The sequence below is a fragment of the Accipiter gentilis genome, chromosome 23 (genome assembly GCF_929443795.1).
Source record: "Accipiter gentilis chromosome 23, bAccGen1.1, whole genome shotgun sequence".
Taxonomy (NCBI): domain Eukaryota; kingdom Metazoa; phylum Chordata; class Aves; order Accipitriformes; family Accipitridae; genus Astur; species Astur gentilis.
In genome coordinates, this window is record NC_064902.1 from 5811662 (window position 1) to 5827276 (window position 15615).

A 15615-nucleotide genomic window follows, 5' to 3' on the forward strand; every position below is an offset into this window, starting at 1 on the left:
CTGGAGAGATGTAAGCTAGCTGGGACAGCCAGAAAAGTGGCTATTGTGAAGTTTGCAGCATAGCATCAGTATGCTTCCAGACCGGGCCTCTCTACCAGTATGCTACATTACATTAGATGACAAGAACATAGGTTTTAAAAAAAAAAAAGGCAAAAAGCCCACCATCAAATTTGTGTCTACCCCCCACACCAGTCTTTCACTAGGGTAAGTATTGTTGTATTACTTGCATACCCTGAAGCTATCCATTTTCCTCCCTCTTTCCAACAAAAAGCTGTTTAAACACACTTGGGATAGCTCCGGTTATTTGTCTTTTGCTGTTCTCATGACGGTTGTATTCTAACCTTGCCTGTGCTGTTGTGTTCTTGTGTGACGAGACATGGGGAAAAGAGGTAATTTAAACCAGACTTGCCATAGCATTCCATTATCTCCGTAAAACACATGGCCCTGAATCCTCAGAGCAAACTCTGTGTAAGAATGGTAAGCCTGCACTTCAGTGGCGAACACAGGATCAGCAATGGTAATCTTCAGGTTAAAAACCAGCTGACAGCCTCTGACAAAAATGTCAGTAATCAAACGTGGGCTTTAAATTTTTAGAGCTTTGTAACAGTATAATTTAAGAAGAAAAATTTTCATAGGGGCTTGAAAGGAATACTAAATAAGATGATTCAAAATGCTAAGAAAAATTCCTTCTTTTTCATAGGCAAGACTGAAATTGCAGAAAGAGAAAAGATGACTAACAGGAATGGCTTAATCAGGAAAAAAAGTAAATATGTGTGCTTTCAGCCACATGCAAATCTGGAAAAGGAAGAAATGCTACTTCAGTTCCTTGTTTGGTTCACTTCCAGTTAATGCTGTTTATTTCTGTGATCCTGTGCTCGTTACCTAAGAAACCAAGGAAGGTTTGAAGGGCTCTCCCATCAAAACTGAACATATACGCAAGCAGAAAATGTACCAACACACATAAAATGAGTGTAGGCTTTTCCATTAAAAGAGTATTATAGTCATGAAAACATAATACAGGTAATATTACATCCTATAATAGAGGTAAACATGAGGAATTTGGTACTCTCTGCTTTTTAAATAACAAGCTGTATTTAAACCAAAAGACAATGAAGTGATGCTTACATAGAAGCAACTATTTACATGTTTGGATATACACATTTACAAAAATATACATGCACTCGCAAAAAATTCTTATCAGAACAGTCTCCAAGTTCTCCAAGAGCAAAACAGGAATATGACTGGAAAGTAACCAAATGCAGTGGTTAAACTGTAAAAATCTGAAAAAAAGAACAAACTTACAATATCCTTTTTCATCAGACTTTTTTGAAAATTGTCTCAGATTAATAATGCAAATTCTTAAGTGTGTTCTTTAAAAATCCTGAATTAAGCTGTGCGACATCACCCAGCTATGCTTTTCTTAGGGGAGTAGGATAGAGAGAACCAAACTGGATGAGATATAAGTGTTGGAAAGATTACATGTTACATGTCAGGAAGGTTTCTGATCCTTTGGGTGACTAGTGAGTATTGGTCTTTCAATTTGGAAAATAAATCCAATCTTCCCACAGTAAAAAAGTTAGAGATATACAATACTAAGGCTAAGGAAAACAAAAAGTTCACTGGGTTCCAATAGCGAAATAGATATAATCTCCCACTAGATTAAAAAAAATGTATTCACACTTACCTTTACATTGGGCTTCTTAATGGAAACACCTCTGTACCAGCCTAAAACCAGATAAAACACACTATATTAATTTGTGGCATTTCTTACTTTACACAGAAGCAAACTGACTGAAAACTATGCAGTTACTGAGATCATCTCAAAAGCCAGTTGTGCCTCACATAGGTCACATTTTTTAAAGTGTTTTGTTTGTTGGGGTTTTTTTTGATTGTGGGGGTTTGTTTTTAGTATTAGTATTAATTTGCTCTGCAATGATGTTAAGCAATTAAGAACCTGGAATGCTCCTGTTTATTCCCACCAAGAATAAAAGCAGGTTAGTATACTTATTCACTGTACTCACAATCATTACCCACTGTGGCAAATATGCATTCAGTGCTCATGCAAGAATCTGTACTGACCACTTTTCTTATATGAGTCTCTTTGCAGTGTTTATCTTAACAAAATCTCCAGACTTCAAAAACCTGTCCTTTCAAGGACAGGAAAAGCCATTATCATCCATTTCTAATATTGTTTAAACAAATATAAATCTTTTGCACGTGTCTGGTCTTATGTATGTCTGTGAGACTAGAGAACAGACTTTAGGATCTAACTTCACAAACCCAATTATTATTATTTTTGTATCCCCCATCAGTTAACAGTCCCAGACAGGACAATAAATCAGGAGTAAAAGCCAAAGCTGCAAAAGCTACAAGTTAAACAGAAGAACCCAATTACTCCCGTATTACACAGGTGAAAGTACTGTCACTCCAGGCAAGATTCATCAGGAAAAAAGTGCTGAAAACACCATTCAGTTTAACAACGGAAAAGGAGCACACTTTAGCCATCACGGTAGACGAGCTGTTCTTCCACTCCATAAGACACATAAAACTACCTCGAATTCTTCTTAAAAACACGCTGCTCTCTTCATGTCTGGGTCTAATGCTTCAGCCCCAGAACATAAAGCTAACCATTAACACCTGAGCCTGGAATGTCCCACAGGAGCCTGGGCAATGAAGAGTGCCAGGATGCAAGTTCCATGGAGGGGGCCTGGCCATCCAAAATTTGTGGGCACAGTTGGCCAGGCCCAGCTACTACGCAAGCAGTCAGTTCAACTGCCTGCATGTCACTCTTCTATCTACTGCAGCCCAGTATTCAGGCAGGCAACAACCCAAACTTGCCAAAACCGTAAAATTTCACATAATCTAAATCCACTTTCCATAAAAATTCCTCTAATTTTTCCAGCAACTTCATCCTTTTAAATTTATTTTTTTTTTCCCTACAGAGGACAGATATAATTTAGCATCTGCAGCATTTAAAAGAGCACTAGGAAAACTTGTCAGTAATTTGCTATGAAGAATAGAGAAGACTAGAACAAAGTAACTGTGTATTTTGTCTCAGAAAAAGGACTTAATATTTGGCTGAATTAGGACATGTGTCTCATTTAGAGGCTCAGAAGTGGGGAAGAAGGTCTTGATTTTGTTTTAAAGACCGCCTGCTAATCTTGAATTTTTTTATTTTTTTTTTTTAAGGAAATATGAGTCAATATAAAAGAAAATAACTGATGAATTCAAGACATTTGCAAATCTTAGTATGGAAAAAATTAAAATCTATCTTCTTTATTACACAAATTTCTTATGAAGATAGGACATAACACAAAGATTTATTTTCCCATTAAATCATTGCTTAAATTAAAAAATAAAATTTTTCTTTCAATTTATTTCTTAGTTGATCAAACTTCATGTCAATCATGTGAATACAAACATATATGCACAAACAACACATACAAATCCTTAAAATGAGTAATTTCTAAAACTCCACACAACTGTGCCCGCAACACCTGCTTTTGAGTAACAGATGCTACATATTTTTAAGGTCACAGAAAAAAAAAAAGAGCATTTATTCTCTGACTCATTGCTACCAATATTAAATGCAGCATGCTGCTAACTTTTATATTCATAGACTGTGTACCTTAGAAATAAACATACATTTTAAGCTTTAAGACAGAGTGGCAAACTTGGTAAATATGGAAAAAAAGTGGTTTTATCTAAGTTTGTGAACAGAACTGTAAAGGTAGAACAAAACTTGATAAAGCAGGTGTCTATTAATGATTTAGATGTGCAGGGTAGGGGATGAAACACATTTTCAAAAAACTACCTTATTTCCGAGTTTCCTGTTCTTAATCCCAAACCAGATCATCAAAGATTAAAAGGTATGTGTTTACAGACTTGTATAAAACAGGAATGGAAGGACCCCTGAGAAATCATCTAGCTCATCCAAGCGATGTCTTTAAACCTCTCCTCACAGATGTTTAGCCTTTTTTTAACAGTGTCCAATAATTTATTACCAGAACTGAATAACAGCACTCCTTGCCTGGAGAAAATGATCCATACAACTTCCACAAAATGTGGAATTTCTGCTACTCCACACAGACCAGTTTGAAAGTGGTAGTGTTGCACAGGCATCTTTATAGAAGTTTCTTCCATGGATCAACATCAGTCAAGAAAACTGCATGTAACAGTAATGTTTTGGTATAGTACTTGAAAATCTAGAATATTTATGTCAAGTGGAGATGGCAAATCCTCACTGGACAACCTATTTCAGTGGCTCAGACAAGATACGTGTGCTTTATAACCTGAACTTTCTTTGCGGCTATTTGAATCCAGGATTTTTTTTCTTTTGGAGAATATGGAAAACATTTTGTTGACTTCTCTTTTGTAGGTACTTTTATAAATTTGAAAAGTGGTATATTTCCCTTTCATCTTGCAGATCGTGCTCTCCAGATCTTAGTTTTTCTTTCTTTTTTCTTTTTCAATGTGGTATAGTATTTTTAGAATCACCCTTCTGTTTTAAGTTTCCTCCAACTCCATGCAAGCAACATACAGTAGAAAGAAGAGCTCACCAGAACCTGGAAGTGCTAACTTGCAAAATGTAACTCCTTATTTGCTTACAACGGACACCACCAAAAACTCACTCTGTATCTCAAAGTAAAAGCTATGAGAAAAGGGACAATGCTTTTTTAAAAACCACATTTAGAAAATTGCATCTGCATTACATTATTCACTAAAATGAATTAAACCTTCATTCTGGAATTAGTCTTAAATAGATTAATATTGATCTAATCATCTATTTTAAAGAACATTTATTTTAGAGGATTTAATCATGATAGTCATCAAATCCAGGCAGGTGCTTCAGCTAACTGTGATCACATCATGCACTACACAGACCTCAATATTGACTAATGTTTTTAGATGTTACTGTACTACAAATAATTAATTTTTAATACTTTAGAATTATGGCAATCATTTTCTAGTGATACATGGCCTTTAAAGGGTACTGACTTCAAGGCAATGGTGAAAAAGATGGGAGAAGCAGAAAAACATGGCTATGAAGTGACAAGAATTTTGTGGTTAATGTGAAACAATCCGGAGCATCCACAATTTGAAAAGAATAACTGTCTAGTGATTATCAGTAACTAATAAGAATCTGCAAACAGATTAAGTTAAGGCATAAGACTAGAGCTGGAACACCCACAGTCCCTACGCATTTCCTTTCTGACAGCTACAAATACTCTCAAACTGCTTGACCTAGTGGATGACCTAGGGAAAGGAAGACAGATAATTCTGTTTTTCACGAAATGAATCACCATACGGGGTCTGGCTGGGATGGAGCTAGCTTTCTCCACAGCAGCCTGTCCGGTGCTGTGTTTTGGATTTGTGGCTAAAACACTGCTGATAGGAGACCAACATTTTGGCTATTGCTGAACAGTGCTTGGACAACATTAAGGCTTTGCGTTTTCTCAATGTGCCACCCCCAGCAAGCAGGCTAGGGGTACGCAAGAAGTTGGGAGCAGCCATAGCTGGGACAGCTGACCTGAATCAGCCAAAGGGTTACTCCATACCATATAACATCATTTACCGTAACACCAAAAATTAGTCTTTTAGAAGCACCATTCTAACCAAAATCCTATTTAGGATAAGAAGCAGAACACTAAATATATCCTAAACAAGCCTGATGAAATTTCAAGTATTAGATCATAGTCAAAATACGAAGACATCCTAGAACAGGCAAAAATACTTTGATGATACAGATGACATTGCAAACTTTTTTTCTTTGATCACACAGGAAAATAGGCACAGGATGAGCCTACTGCTTACGCCATAGCACAATAACAACTGAATAAAGCACTGTTAATGTCTGAACATTTATGAGAAGCTGAGGATGAATGCAGCCATTTGGACTGCATTTTAATACTACACTGATGTGTATTTCTGGATAAGTGTCATGACAAAGCCATGTACTTGATAAATTTTGATGAATGGAGGTGCAAAGCTTTTTATTTGTTTGTTTTAAAGAAACTGGTAGTATGATAAGACATGATGTCTCAGTAAAACAGAAACTGTCAGTGCAGGAATCACAATTTCCTAATCTAACTGATTTTGAACACCTCATGGTTTACATTCTCAGTATACACAAGACAAAGGTTTAATTCACATGCTGTAGAAAAAAAATTAATGAATCATATCCATTCCAGCGTGTTCTGGACAAGTCACTATCTTAAAGCCCTATTCCAACTTCACCTTTACACGGACTCTACTGCACAGTGCAGGAGATAAACCAAGCAGACTACCTGAAGCAATACAGCCACACTGCACAGTGATCCATTCCAGCTAAGCCTACCATAGAGTCGAAACATTATATTTCTGAAGTGAAACACAGAACCCAGGAAAAACCACAATCTTTTACAGCTGCTTTTTTTCAATACCATCTAATGGTATTTGATACAAGCTAAGAAAAGTGAAGAGTAGGCTGATCGACAGCTCTGCCCTCTGTATACCCTACACAGCACATAATCCCCCAAAGAGCTGCAAGAATTAGTTCCATGGTAATAAAACTTCAGAAAAACAAAAGGAAAGGTACCCCATTATGCCTGTTTCCCCTGCACATTAAGAGCACCACTTGCTCATAACTTTTTCTTCAAAATGTATTGTCTATACATATATTCACACTGTAGGTTATTTGCAGGCCAGTAATAGAAGCTAAATTACTTAGCAGTATATGCAAGAAATGTGTCCCTGTCATTCCCTTTGTTTCTAGGGCTTTTCCAGCTATCCTAAGAAATAGTAGGCTTCCTGCTTATCTCCTCCGAACCCTAGAATTCAACAAGGCTTCTGAAGATGCAAGACAGGAAAACGGATTGTGAATGTATATACCAACATCACATATAAAAAATGCTTAGGTAAATAACATATATCTTTCACCTACAACTACCTGTACACAAAGAAATTCAGTGTAGGAAACTCGAAGCCATATTAGGACCTGCATACTCTTAGACATAGACAGAAAAACAGTCTTTCCAAAGATGTATCACACTCAGAGGTCTCAGCAATAGTACAATTCTAGTTAAATTGCAAAGGGAGCTCTGAGGCAGGCCTGCACATCTCAATCTCTTAATCTGAGTGATTAGAAGAGCTTCCAATGTTTTTTGCTCTTTACTTGAAAGTGCCTTGAACAAAACAGGATATTCTTTCTAAAAGCCACCTCGCAACCCTTTCTAGATTTCCACTTCAACAAGAGTTCTGTCACATGGAAAAAGTTCGTCCCTTTTGAACATTCATTTGCAGAAAAACAAAAGGGTCCTAATTGAAAGGTATGGATCTCTTTTTCAGAAAAATTAAGCCCAAATATCCAGGTTAAATAAAGTAGCATCAGCTGCAGGTTATAGGAAAAAACAAATTCCATGTACAATTTCTTGACAAAGAAAATTCTGAAAATAAATTACGGAAGTATTTATGGTAAGTCCTAAAGCTAAACTTGGTTTTTAAAGAAAGCAATGTTAGTAGAATCTGCTACAAGAACTTGAACCTTCTTTGTCCTACAAGAATGAGTATACTTTGCAGTAATGTAACTCTCAAACCTGGAGGAAAGCTCTCTTTTGCATATACTAGCCAATAAACAATTGCTTTTACCTTTTAATCTGCATATAAGCTGCTGTGCAGAGCTAAAGGTACTCTAAGTGACCCAGAAGAGGGATAGTAACAGTGCTTAGCAAAGCTTCTTGATGCCAAAGCCACTCAATGCCAAGACCACTCTGTTCTGAGCTTGATGCTCTAAGCAGTGCCAGGACAGGATGAGCAGCAGATGAATACCCAACCTATCCTGCCAACACTACGTCAGGGAGCAGCCTCATGCCAGCAGAACCACGGGAATATGCTTACAACACAGTCAGAGATGCCACAACAAAAGCAGAAGAGATAGAATTCGTTTCATCTTGGTGTTAGCCAAATAGAAGGCCATCAAGAAGTCATTCCTACGCTCCAAAAGACTAGTCTGAATAGCCAGGCAAGATCTTCCGCAGCAGCTGTGTGGGTCCAAGAGATTTCAATTCCATTGACACACTCCACAAAAGGCAAAAAGGAAAAGGGGTGAAAAGGGAAGAAAGGCAAAGAGGAAAAGGGATCTCTCACTGGAAACATCTTTCTCAGGGTAAACCCAAATTACTGGGAGTGAGTCAGTTTGGCCCAGCCAGCCACAGGACAGCTCCCGACTCCAGGTGGAAGGAACCTTGCACTGCTCCCACAGCAGTGTGACAGTCTGCATTGTGTTTTCTCACTCATCTGTATGGTACAACTTGGAAACACAGCAAAGATATTGCTTCTCAAGCACACCGAATTCTTCAAGAATTTAAGAAAAAACTCTAATTGCAATCTATATCTGCCGCTTAAGTGTCCCAAATACTGGAAAGCCTTCATTCGACTATGCTGTCGCTGCTGGAATAACAGAGGGAAACTTTAAATATATTACATGCATGGCTTAAGAACACTATTATTAACATACACACAAATTAAAACCATGCAAATACTTGTGTGGATACCAGAATTTGCATGGGTAATATTATATTCTTTTAACTGGCACTTCAGGCATCAGCTAGTGTTTCTTTCCTTCAGTGAACATATAAAAGTCTCAAGGTAAAAAAGTCACTGAAGTTGTAGCATTTTTAATCTAAAGAAAACTACTCCCTGGCAATAAAAATAAATGGACAAAACAGACATTTTAAGTCTACTCTGAATGCCAGTGGCAGGGCAATAGCTGTATGACTTGAAAAATAGGGTGTTCTTTAGAACGCGTAGACCACGTGTGTTTCAAACAATGCGTATGCTCATACTTTGTCACTTAACAAAAGAAAACTCTTTCAGCATTTATAGGTAGCATACTATTGCCATACCCTTTCACCTCCTCGATGCATGGCACGTAAAGCAGAGAACACCACTTACTGTTTCAATTCTCTCTCAGTAGCAAGATCATAAGTGGAAGGACTCAGAGAGGGGAGCAGAGAGAGGGGAAAGCTGTGAAAGATAAGCGTACATACAACTAGTATCTTGAAGAATATTTGTTACCTTTGAGTGACACTGCTGGAGGACCTCAGAGTCCTTCATGCAAACAGTTAACTATAAAACCACCTTAGTAATATCATATGCTTTATAGATAGCATAACATTTGATGAAAACATGGATGGAGCTTTTGGTGGCTTCAGAGGAAAGGTAGACACTAAGTCCATGGGTTTGAACCCTGTCATACTGAATTATTGGGGGGGAGGCGGCGGGAAGCAGTGGGAGGCATTTGTCAGATTTAGACAGGGTTCGAAAACAGCAATTTAGATGTTTGTGGTCTGGCATGAAAGCACACAGTGTGGCAGGCACACAAATTGATAGAAATTCAAAAGTTCCAATTTCAAGCACATGAACAAGATCCATAGTAACAAAGACAACTGTATTTCATTGCATTTTATTTAATATATGCATAGACAACCACAGTAAAAAAAGATTCTTTTGAAATGTGTTATCAACTGGTATTCATATTTATTAGCCTTAAAGAGACAAATACATGTTTGTATGTGTATGCATATGTTCCTTTACCCTGCAAATACATACAAAACTTAGCTGCAGAGGTACCTGAGAACTTGATACAGAAAATTACCCACTCTTTCATTCAATTGCTCTAAATACAGCAACTGCTTTTTACACCAGTCACTACAAAAGAGCACTTGCTCTTTTGTAATAATACAGTTATTCAGTAAGTCATTATGATTAAAAATAAGCACACTCATAAGTATAGCTAATATCTGAATCTTTGTCAGCCTTGAATCCTTCAGTGAGTCTCTGAAATCATTCTTCATGTCACTAGAAGGTTTGCGTGTATGGGAATCCTTCTAATCCTGACAGCAAAGTCCCCACTGTAGAGAATTATGCACAAACTATTCTAAGAAGTGAAGCTGAAACAGCAATGGATCTTCTGTTGACTGCCACAGTAGTGACCCTTATTTGCATGGATTAACATTAATTTATCCAGTTTGTCTGGACAAAAGAATCCCCAGCAAATAATGCAAAGGGGAAGATGAGGTATGTTTCATTCTAAATTTGCAAAGCAAACCAAGGACCATGTTAAACAACCACTTAGATAAGAATGATTAACCAATGACTACTTTTTTTTAAGAACCTACTTTGCACATTAGTGTGCTTTTTTGCATAATTCACACATGCAAGAGCTGCAGCACAGACCATCTGAATATTCAGAAGAGTTTCATATTGTGGAGTTCCAGATGTTATTATCAAAATTAATGTATGTTTTTATATATGTAAAGTCCATGGCAAAGACACCTCAACCAAAATGACACGATAAAGGGCTTAAAAAAACAAAACAAAAAAACCATCTGTACACACCTCCTTCCACCCAGGAAAACACTTTGTCTGAGGGCCTCCTTTCTCAGCAATTTGAAGACTGGCATGAATTGCCTTTGAGGAATCATCCTCAAAACTACTGGTAAAGGAAATATACAGAGCCTAATTATTATAACACTGTAAAGAGACATTGGATTATGCTCCTTTAAGATCATGCTTATATTTCCCAGAGTTTTGAAAGTTTCCTTGATTACCAGAAATAATTTGAAAATATCATGACTGCTTTCACCAATATACACTGTTTTATCTTAGAGTTACACCATCCCATGCAAAGTAATAAATTTTTCCTGAGCTTACACCATATTCTAATTCACGAGACCTGATAGAATGACTACAATCAACACTCAGTGCTCGAGTAAAGCTTAGCCCATTTCACCACATGTTTGGGTGTTTTTTTTAAATTATCACTTGCAGGTATAATACTACAGTTATTGTTTACAACGTCCTGCTTCATGGATGAAACATCACTATTGCACTGCAAAACTCTCATTCAACAGAATATTTTTTACAAGTGTAGGTGAAGCAGCTACTACTTTCCTAGAAAAAATAGTATGTAAGAGGTCACTTCTTCATAAAGAGTTAAGTCAGTAGGTAAACAAACAAAACACCTGACTACAAGAAAAAGCATCAAGAGCAAAAGACTGTTCTAGGCATGAGAGAAGAAAAGCAGTCTTCTGACAAGCATGCAGAAGGTTTGTGTAGCAACGTTAACACTGGAGATGAAAAATGGCTGTAAACTGAACAAACACAAAAATAAACCTACAACTTTGTGGAATGCTAATTTGGAATTCAAATTTGTGGATCTGGTTTTGAATTTCTTTTAACACTTCAGGATTAAGGTTACACTTTTCCACCTCAGACTACAGCAAAACATGTTCTCATACTGCATCTTGTCAACCTGTTTCTCAATAGACATGTTTTACACCACCTGCTTACTCTGAATATTAGGATAAAAATCATTCTCCTTTTAAACACAACAACTTCAAACACACTATTCACACGAATAAAGCAGAGCATTAGGACATTCAATTTTTTCACACAAAAACATCTCCAGCCACATAAGAAAGAACTATAGTTATAACATTTACAATGTCATTTTCCTCTAGGTACAAAAAACCACATTAATATAAATGCAAGGCAGTCCCCCCTAAACCCATACTCTTTACATTTTTTCCAGTATTGCTCCAAAATGATTTGCTAATCGATCTCATAACTAATATCTTTCATGTGTTCAGATGTTTCTAAATAATAAACACTGATATACTTAATTGAAATGCATAACGGTAACACTAAGAAAATATAGTAAAAACAAAGATAGTGATTATGTACTTTACATGATGAAAATTCACTGTAAGACCCAATTACAATACAACAATCAGGTCAGGGTTCAAGATTTTCTGGACAGATGGTTAACTTAAAACACACTGACCCCCTATCAGACTGGATTAGTGCCAACAGCACTCAGCCTTCCCTACGGAAAGTGGGTCAGGTTAGGTTTTATTCAAGTGCTTTGATTTGATGCAACATGATTTCCAAACAACTTATTAAAATCTGGTAGAATAAGATATTTGTATATACTTATATAGAAAATGGGATTCCTTCCTGGACATCACACTTACCTTCACATTTCTCTAGGATCTGGACAGTTTCACCTAGTTCCAGGACCAAGCCTTGCGGTACAGCTCCTCGGAAGCTGCATATCACTAGAGGGTGGGGAAAAAGAGAGAGAGACACACATATGAGAGTTGAATCTTTGTGTGAATTTTTCTTCTAAGCATAGCACTTTAGCTCACTCCTTACATAAAAATAGCTATTACATAGCTGCCCAGAAAAACTGTCGCCAACTTTTCCTCATCAGATACTTTATTTCGGCCCTTATCAGAAATTAAGCTTAGCAGTAACATAAAAGCTGTGCTTTTTAAAAGATTTTTAAATTAAGTAAGGCTTGTAATCACTTTAATCACCAGCCCCTGATTCATATTGCATACAAACATTTCCTTGTCTCACAATTCTTACTCTACTACACAATCCATCAATGGTACAGGCAGTCCTAACTGCAAAGACTATAATAGGAAGTCAGCTGCAGAAATTACTTTCAAGTTGAAACTATTTCAGGTACCATCTGTGCAACTAATACACTGCAAAAATCCTGTATTACCATACATTATTATATTTAAGTAGATATATAAAAGAATACATAAGAATCTGTACTTTTCATAAGCATTAACTAACATGACATACATCTTAAATATTTTTCTAGGTATCTTTAGTTTTCATTAACCATGGAAAATAAGAACCCATCATAATGCTTCCGAAAATACAAATACAATAAAAAAATTACTAAATAAACCTCAATTTAAAAAAAAATAAAATTAAAAATCACCATAGTGTATAATGATATATTCTTTAACCATATTTATCAAAATACAATAGGGACATGGGTAGTTATCTGAAACATGACATGTCAAAACAAAGGATGAACTGTAAATAAAGTCTGCTCCCCTCACCCCCACTCCCCAGTCCCATTAATGCCTGTTCATCAGCATTTAAAAACTCCCTCAGGCACAGATTTAATTTAATCATTCAAGTACCTTGTTCTAAGTAAATACATGCTCAGCCACAGAGTACGCCCTATATATCACCTTCGCACACACTGGAGCACTACAAGTGGAATTCCATGAGTTGAAATAGTGACCTCCAGTGGGCATCATCCTGTTTTCCAATTTAAGAGAACACTCCCCTTTAAATGCAAACACTCAAGCTATGGTTGAGATGTCCCATGTGATGGAGCTGCTGCATTTCATCTCCTCCCTGAACATCTTTTTATGTCAAAGCCACTGAATCCCTTATGACTAAAGCCTCTCTGTGCAGAGATTAAAGCAGTTAACCAGAAAGTCTGAAGTCCAGGGAAGAACACCATGGAAACTATCATCTGCACCATCTACCGCAACATATGTCTCTTGAACCCTGAATTTCCAAGGAATAATGAGAAAAGCATAGACAAAGCTTCTACCAAAACAAAATACGGTTTCAACGGTATACGCAGATTTCATAAAGGGAATGGGCAATAAAGAACTACATACACCAGGTAAACAGCCACACAGATGAGACCAATATGAGAAAGAATTTGAATCAAAATCTGAAAAGAACCACACAGCATCAAGTATTTGCTCTTCCACAGTGAGAATCAATGCAGTGATTAATTAAAGAGGAAAAAACTAGGGATTCCATCAACAAACCTAAACTATTCTCTCAGCTTGTCCAGCCCAGCAGAAGTCACCACCAGTTAAAAGAGGTTTTAAATTCTTGTTTACATCAGAGACAGGAGGAACGTAACAATTGGCTCCAGACTGGAGTAATGCACACAACATAATGCAAGAAAAACACTAAGCTTGTCAGCACTCTGGATTCATTCTTCACCCAGGAAGAAATCATAAATATGCATTTTAACCAAAGAAAAACTACTTAACGCTTCTCCCAAAGCACAGGAACACTGACAATTACCAAACATTTAACTGGCAGGCCACAATCAAACCTCTAATGCCTTCTCCTTGCCCCTCCAGTATTTTAGATAGCAGTACTCTTTAAATACAGAAAATTTTTTTTCTAATAGGCAATTTTACCAAAACAAGAAGGTACAAACATCTTTTATTTTTAAGTTGTTTTGCAAAACACAGTCCTAGATTAAAATAACACTACTTTTCTGTTCAGATCAACAAAATACTAAAAAATTCAAATATGTCTCAAAACCACAGTATTCCGAAAATCCTGGGTGAAAAGCTACTATTGAAAACACCAGAAAAATGCAGAAATGGTAACACAGTAACAAGATACATTCATTTGTGAGAGTAATTCTAGATACACAGTTATTTAAAAAAATTAATATACACATGATAATATTAAATCCAATTTCCAAGCCACTTTCAACTTCTCTGAATGTGCCAAGATTATCATGACACAGAGACACCAGTCACAGGACACACGGGTATTAGTGGTTGTAGACAAAAGAGTAATTTGAATTGTAGAGAGATTAATGACTGACTGGTCTTACTCAGCTGAGTCCAACAAGTAATAGTCTGAAAAATATTATTGCATGTTAACATTGCATTAGAAGTTTTGAATTAGCAAACAACAGCTGGCTTCCAGTGACAATTATTTAGTATATGAAAACTACTGAATAAAGGATGCAACCAGGAAAGAAACTGGATTTGATGCAACTACTAGTTCTTTGGTCATCAGATACTTGCCTATTATGCAACGACAAAAGTGAGCTTGGAATGAAAGGTAAAGGAAAAGTAGCAGGAAAAGAAAGTGCTGGTTTTTTCAACTGCTGATATAATAAATTTTAAAAATATGCCCAAGAATAATGACTTTAATATATTTAGGCTTACAAGAAGTAATTCTAATAGATCTGTTAGTTCATAGATGCAAAATGTCCATTTATAAAGGATTCTACTGGTCACACAAAGAAAATCTGATATAAGGACTCTATGGCATCAATATGTAATCAGCCCTTTAGAATTCAAAGTAGTCTATTAATAAGATAGCCAACGCTCTTTTCTTAGGTCTACTTGAATCAAAAAAGAATAAATAAACAAAATCACAGAACAGAAATTAATTGATCCCATCAGCTGTAGATACAATCGGTATGATCATTCTCAATTAGAAAATAAGTTCTCATACAAAAATAACATCCATCTATCATTCCTTGTTCTTAATACAGCAGCATGAAATCTAATTCCTTCATCGATAAATCTGTAGTCATCAATAAATTATGTAAGTCTCTTCTGTTTGACAATGTTAATAATCAATAGGGTACGTGAATAGCAATATGGCTATTTCTGAAATAAGAGAGCCAAATCTCAAGAGTTGTTGACTTTCCAGCCACACTAAATGAAAGTTAGGAAAAAATTAAAGAACCCAGATAAACTGACCCAAGACATCAAACCGTATCTTATTAAAACTGTTTAACAAGAACACAATTTAACATCTCTGAGAAAAAAAAAAAAGAATGGTAAAAATAGCTACTGATTATAACAGAATTCCTGAAATTTGAGGCTATTTTATAGTCTGATATATGATTCTAAAGGTTACTTCCAAAGTTATGGATGTTACTCATTTGTTAAGCTAAAAATGCACTATGCAACACAATCTTATTTATGAAGTCACTTTTAGGTACGCAATTCTTCTTGGCAGTATTATTTGAAAAAATATGAACAC

General features: G+C 36.3%; 1 protein-coding gene across 13 annotated transcripts in view; it reads right to left on the minus strand.

The window, feature by feature from the left end:
- DOCK3 (dedicator of cytokinesis 3) overlaps window positions 1-15615 on the minus strand; it is a 226823-nt gene that overhangs the window by 193857 nt on the left and 17351 nt on the right. For all 13 annotated transcript variants that reach the window (XM_049826987.1, XM_049826980.1, XM_049826986.1 and 10 more), the window contains exons 2-3: window positions 12015-12098; window positions 1685-1725 (exon numbers count right to left, since the gene is read on the minus strand). In XM_049826987.1, coding sequence (XP_049682944.1) covers window positions 1685-1725; window positions 12015-12098 — 125 coding nt within the window. The remainder of the gene's footprint in view (window positions 1-1684; window positions 1726-12014; window positions 12099-15615) is intronic.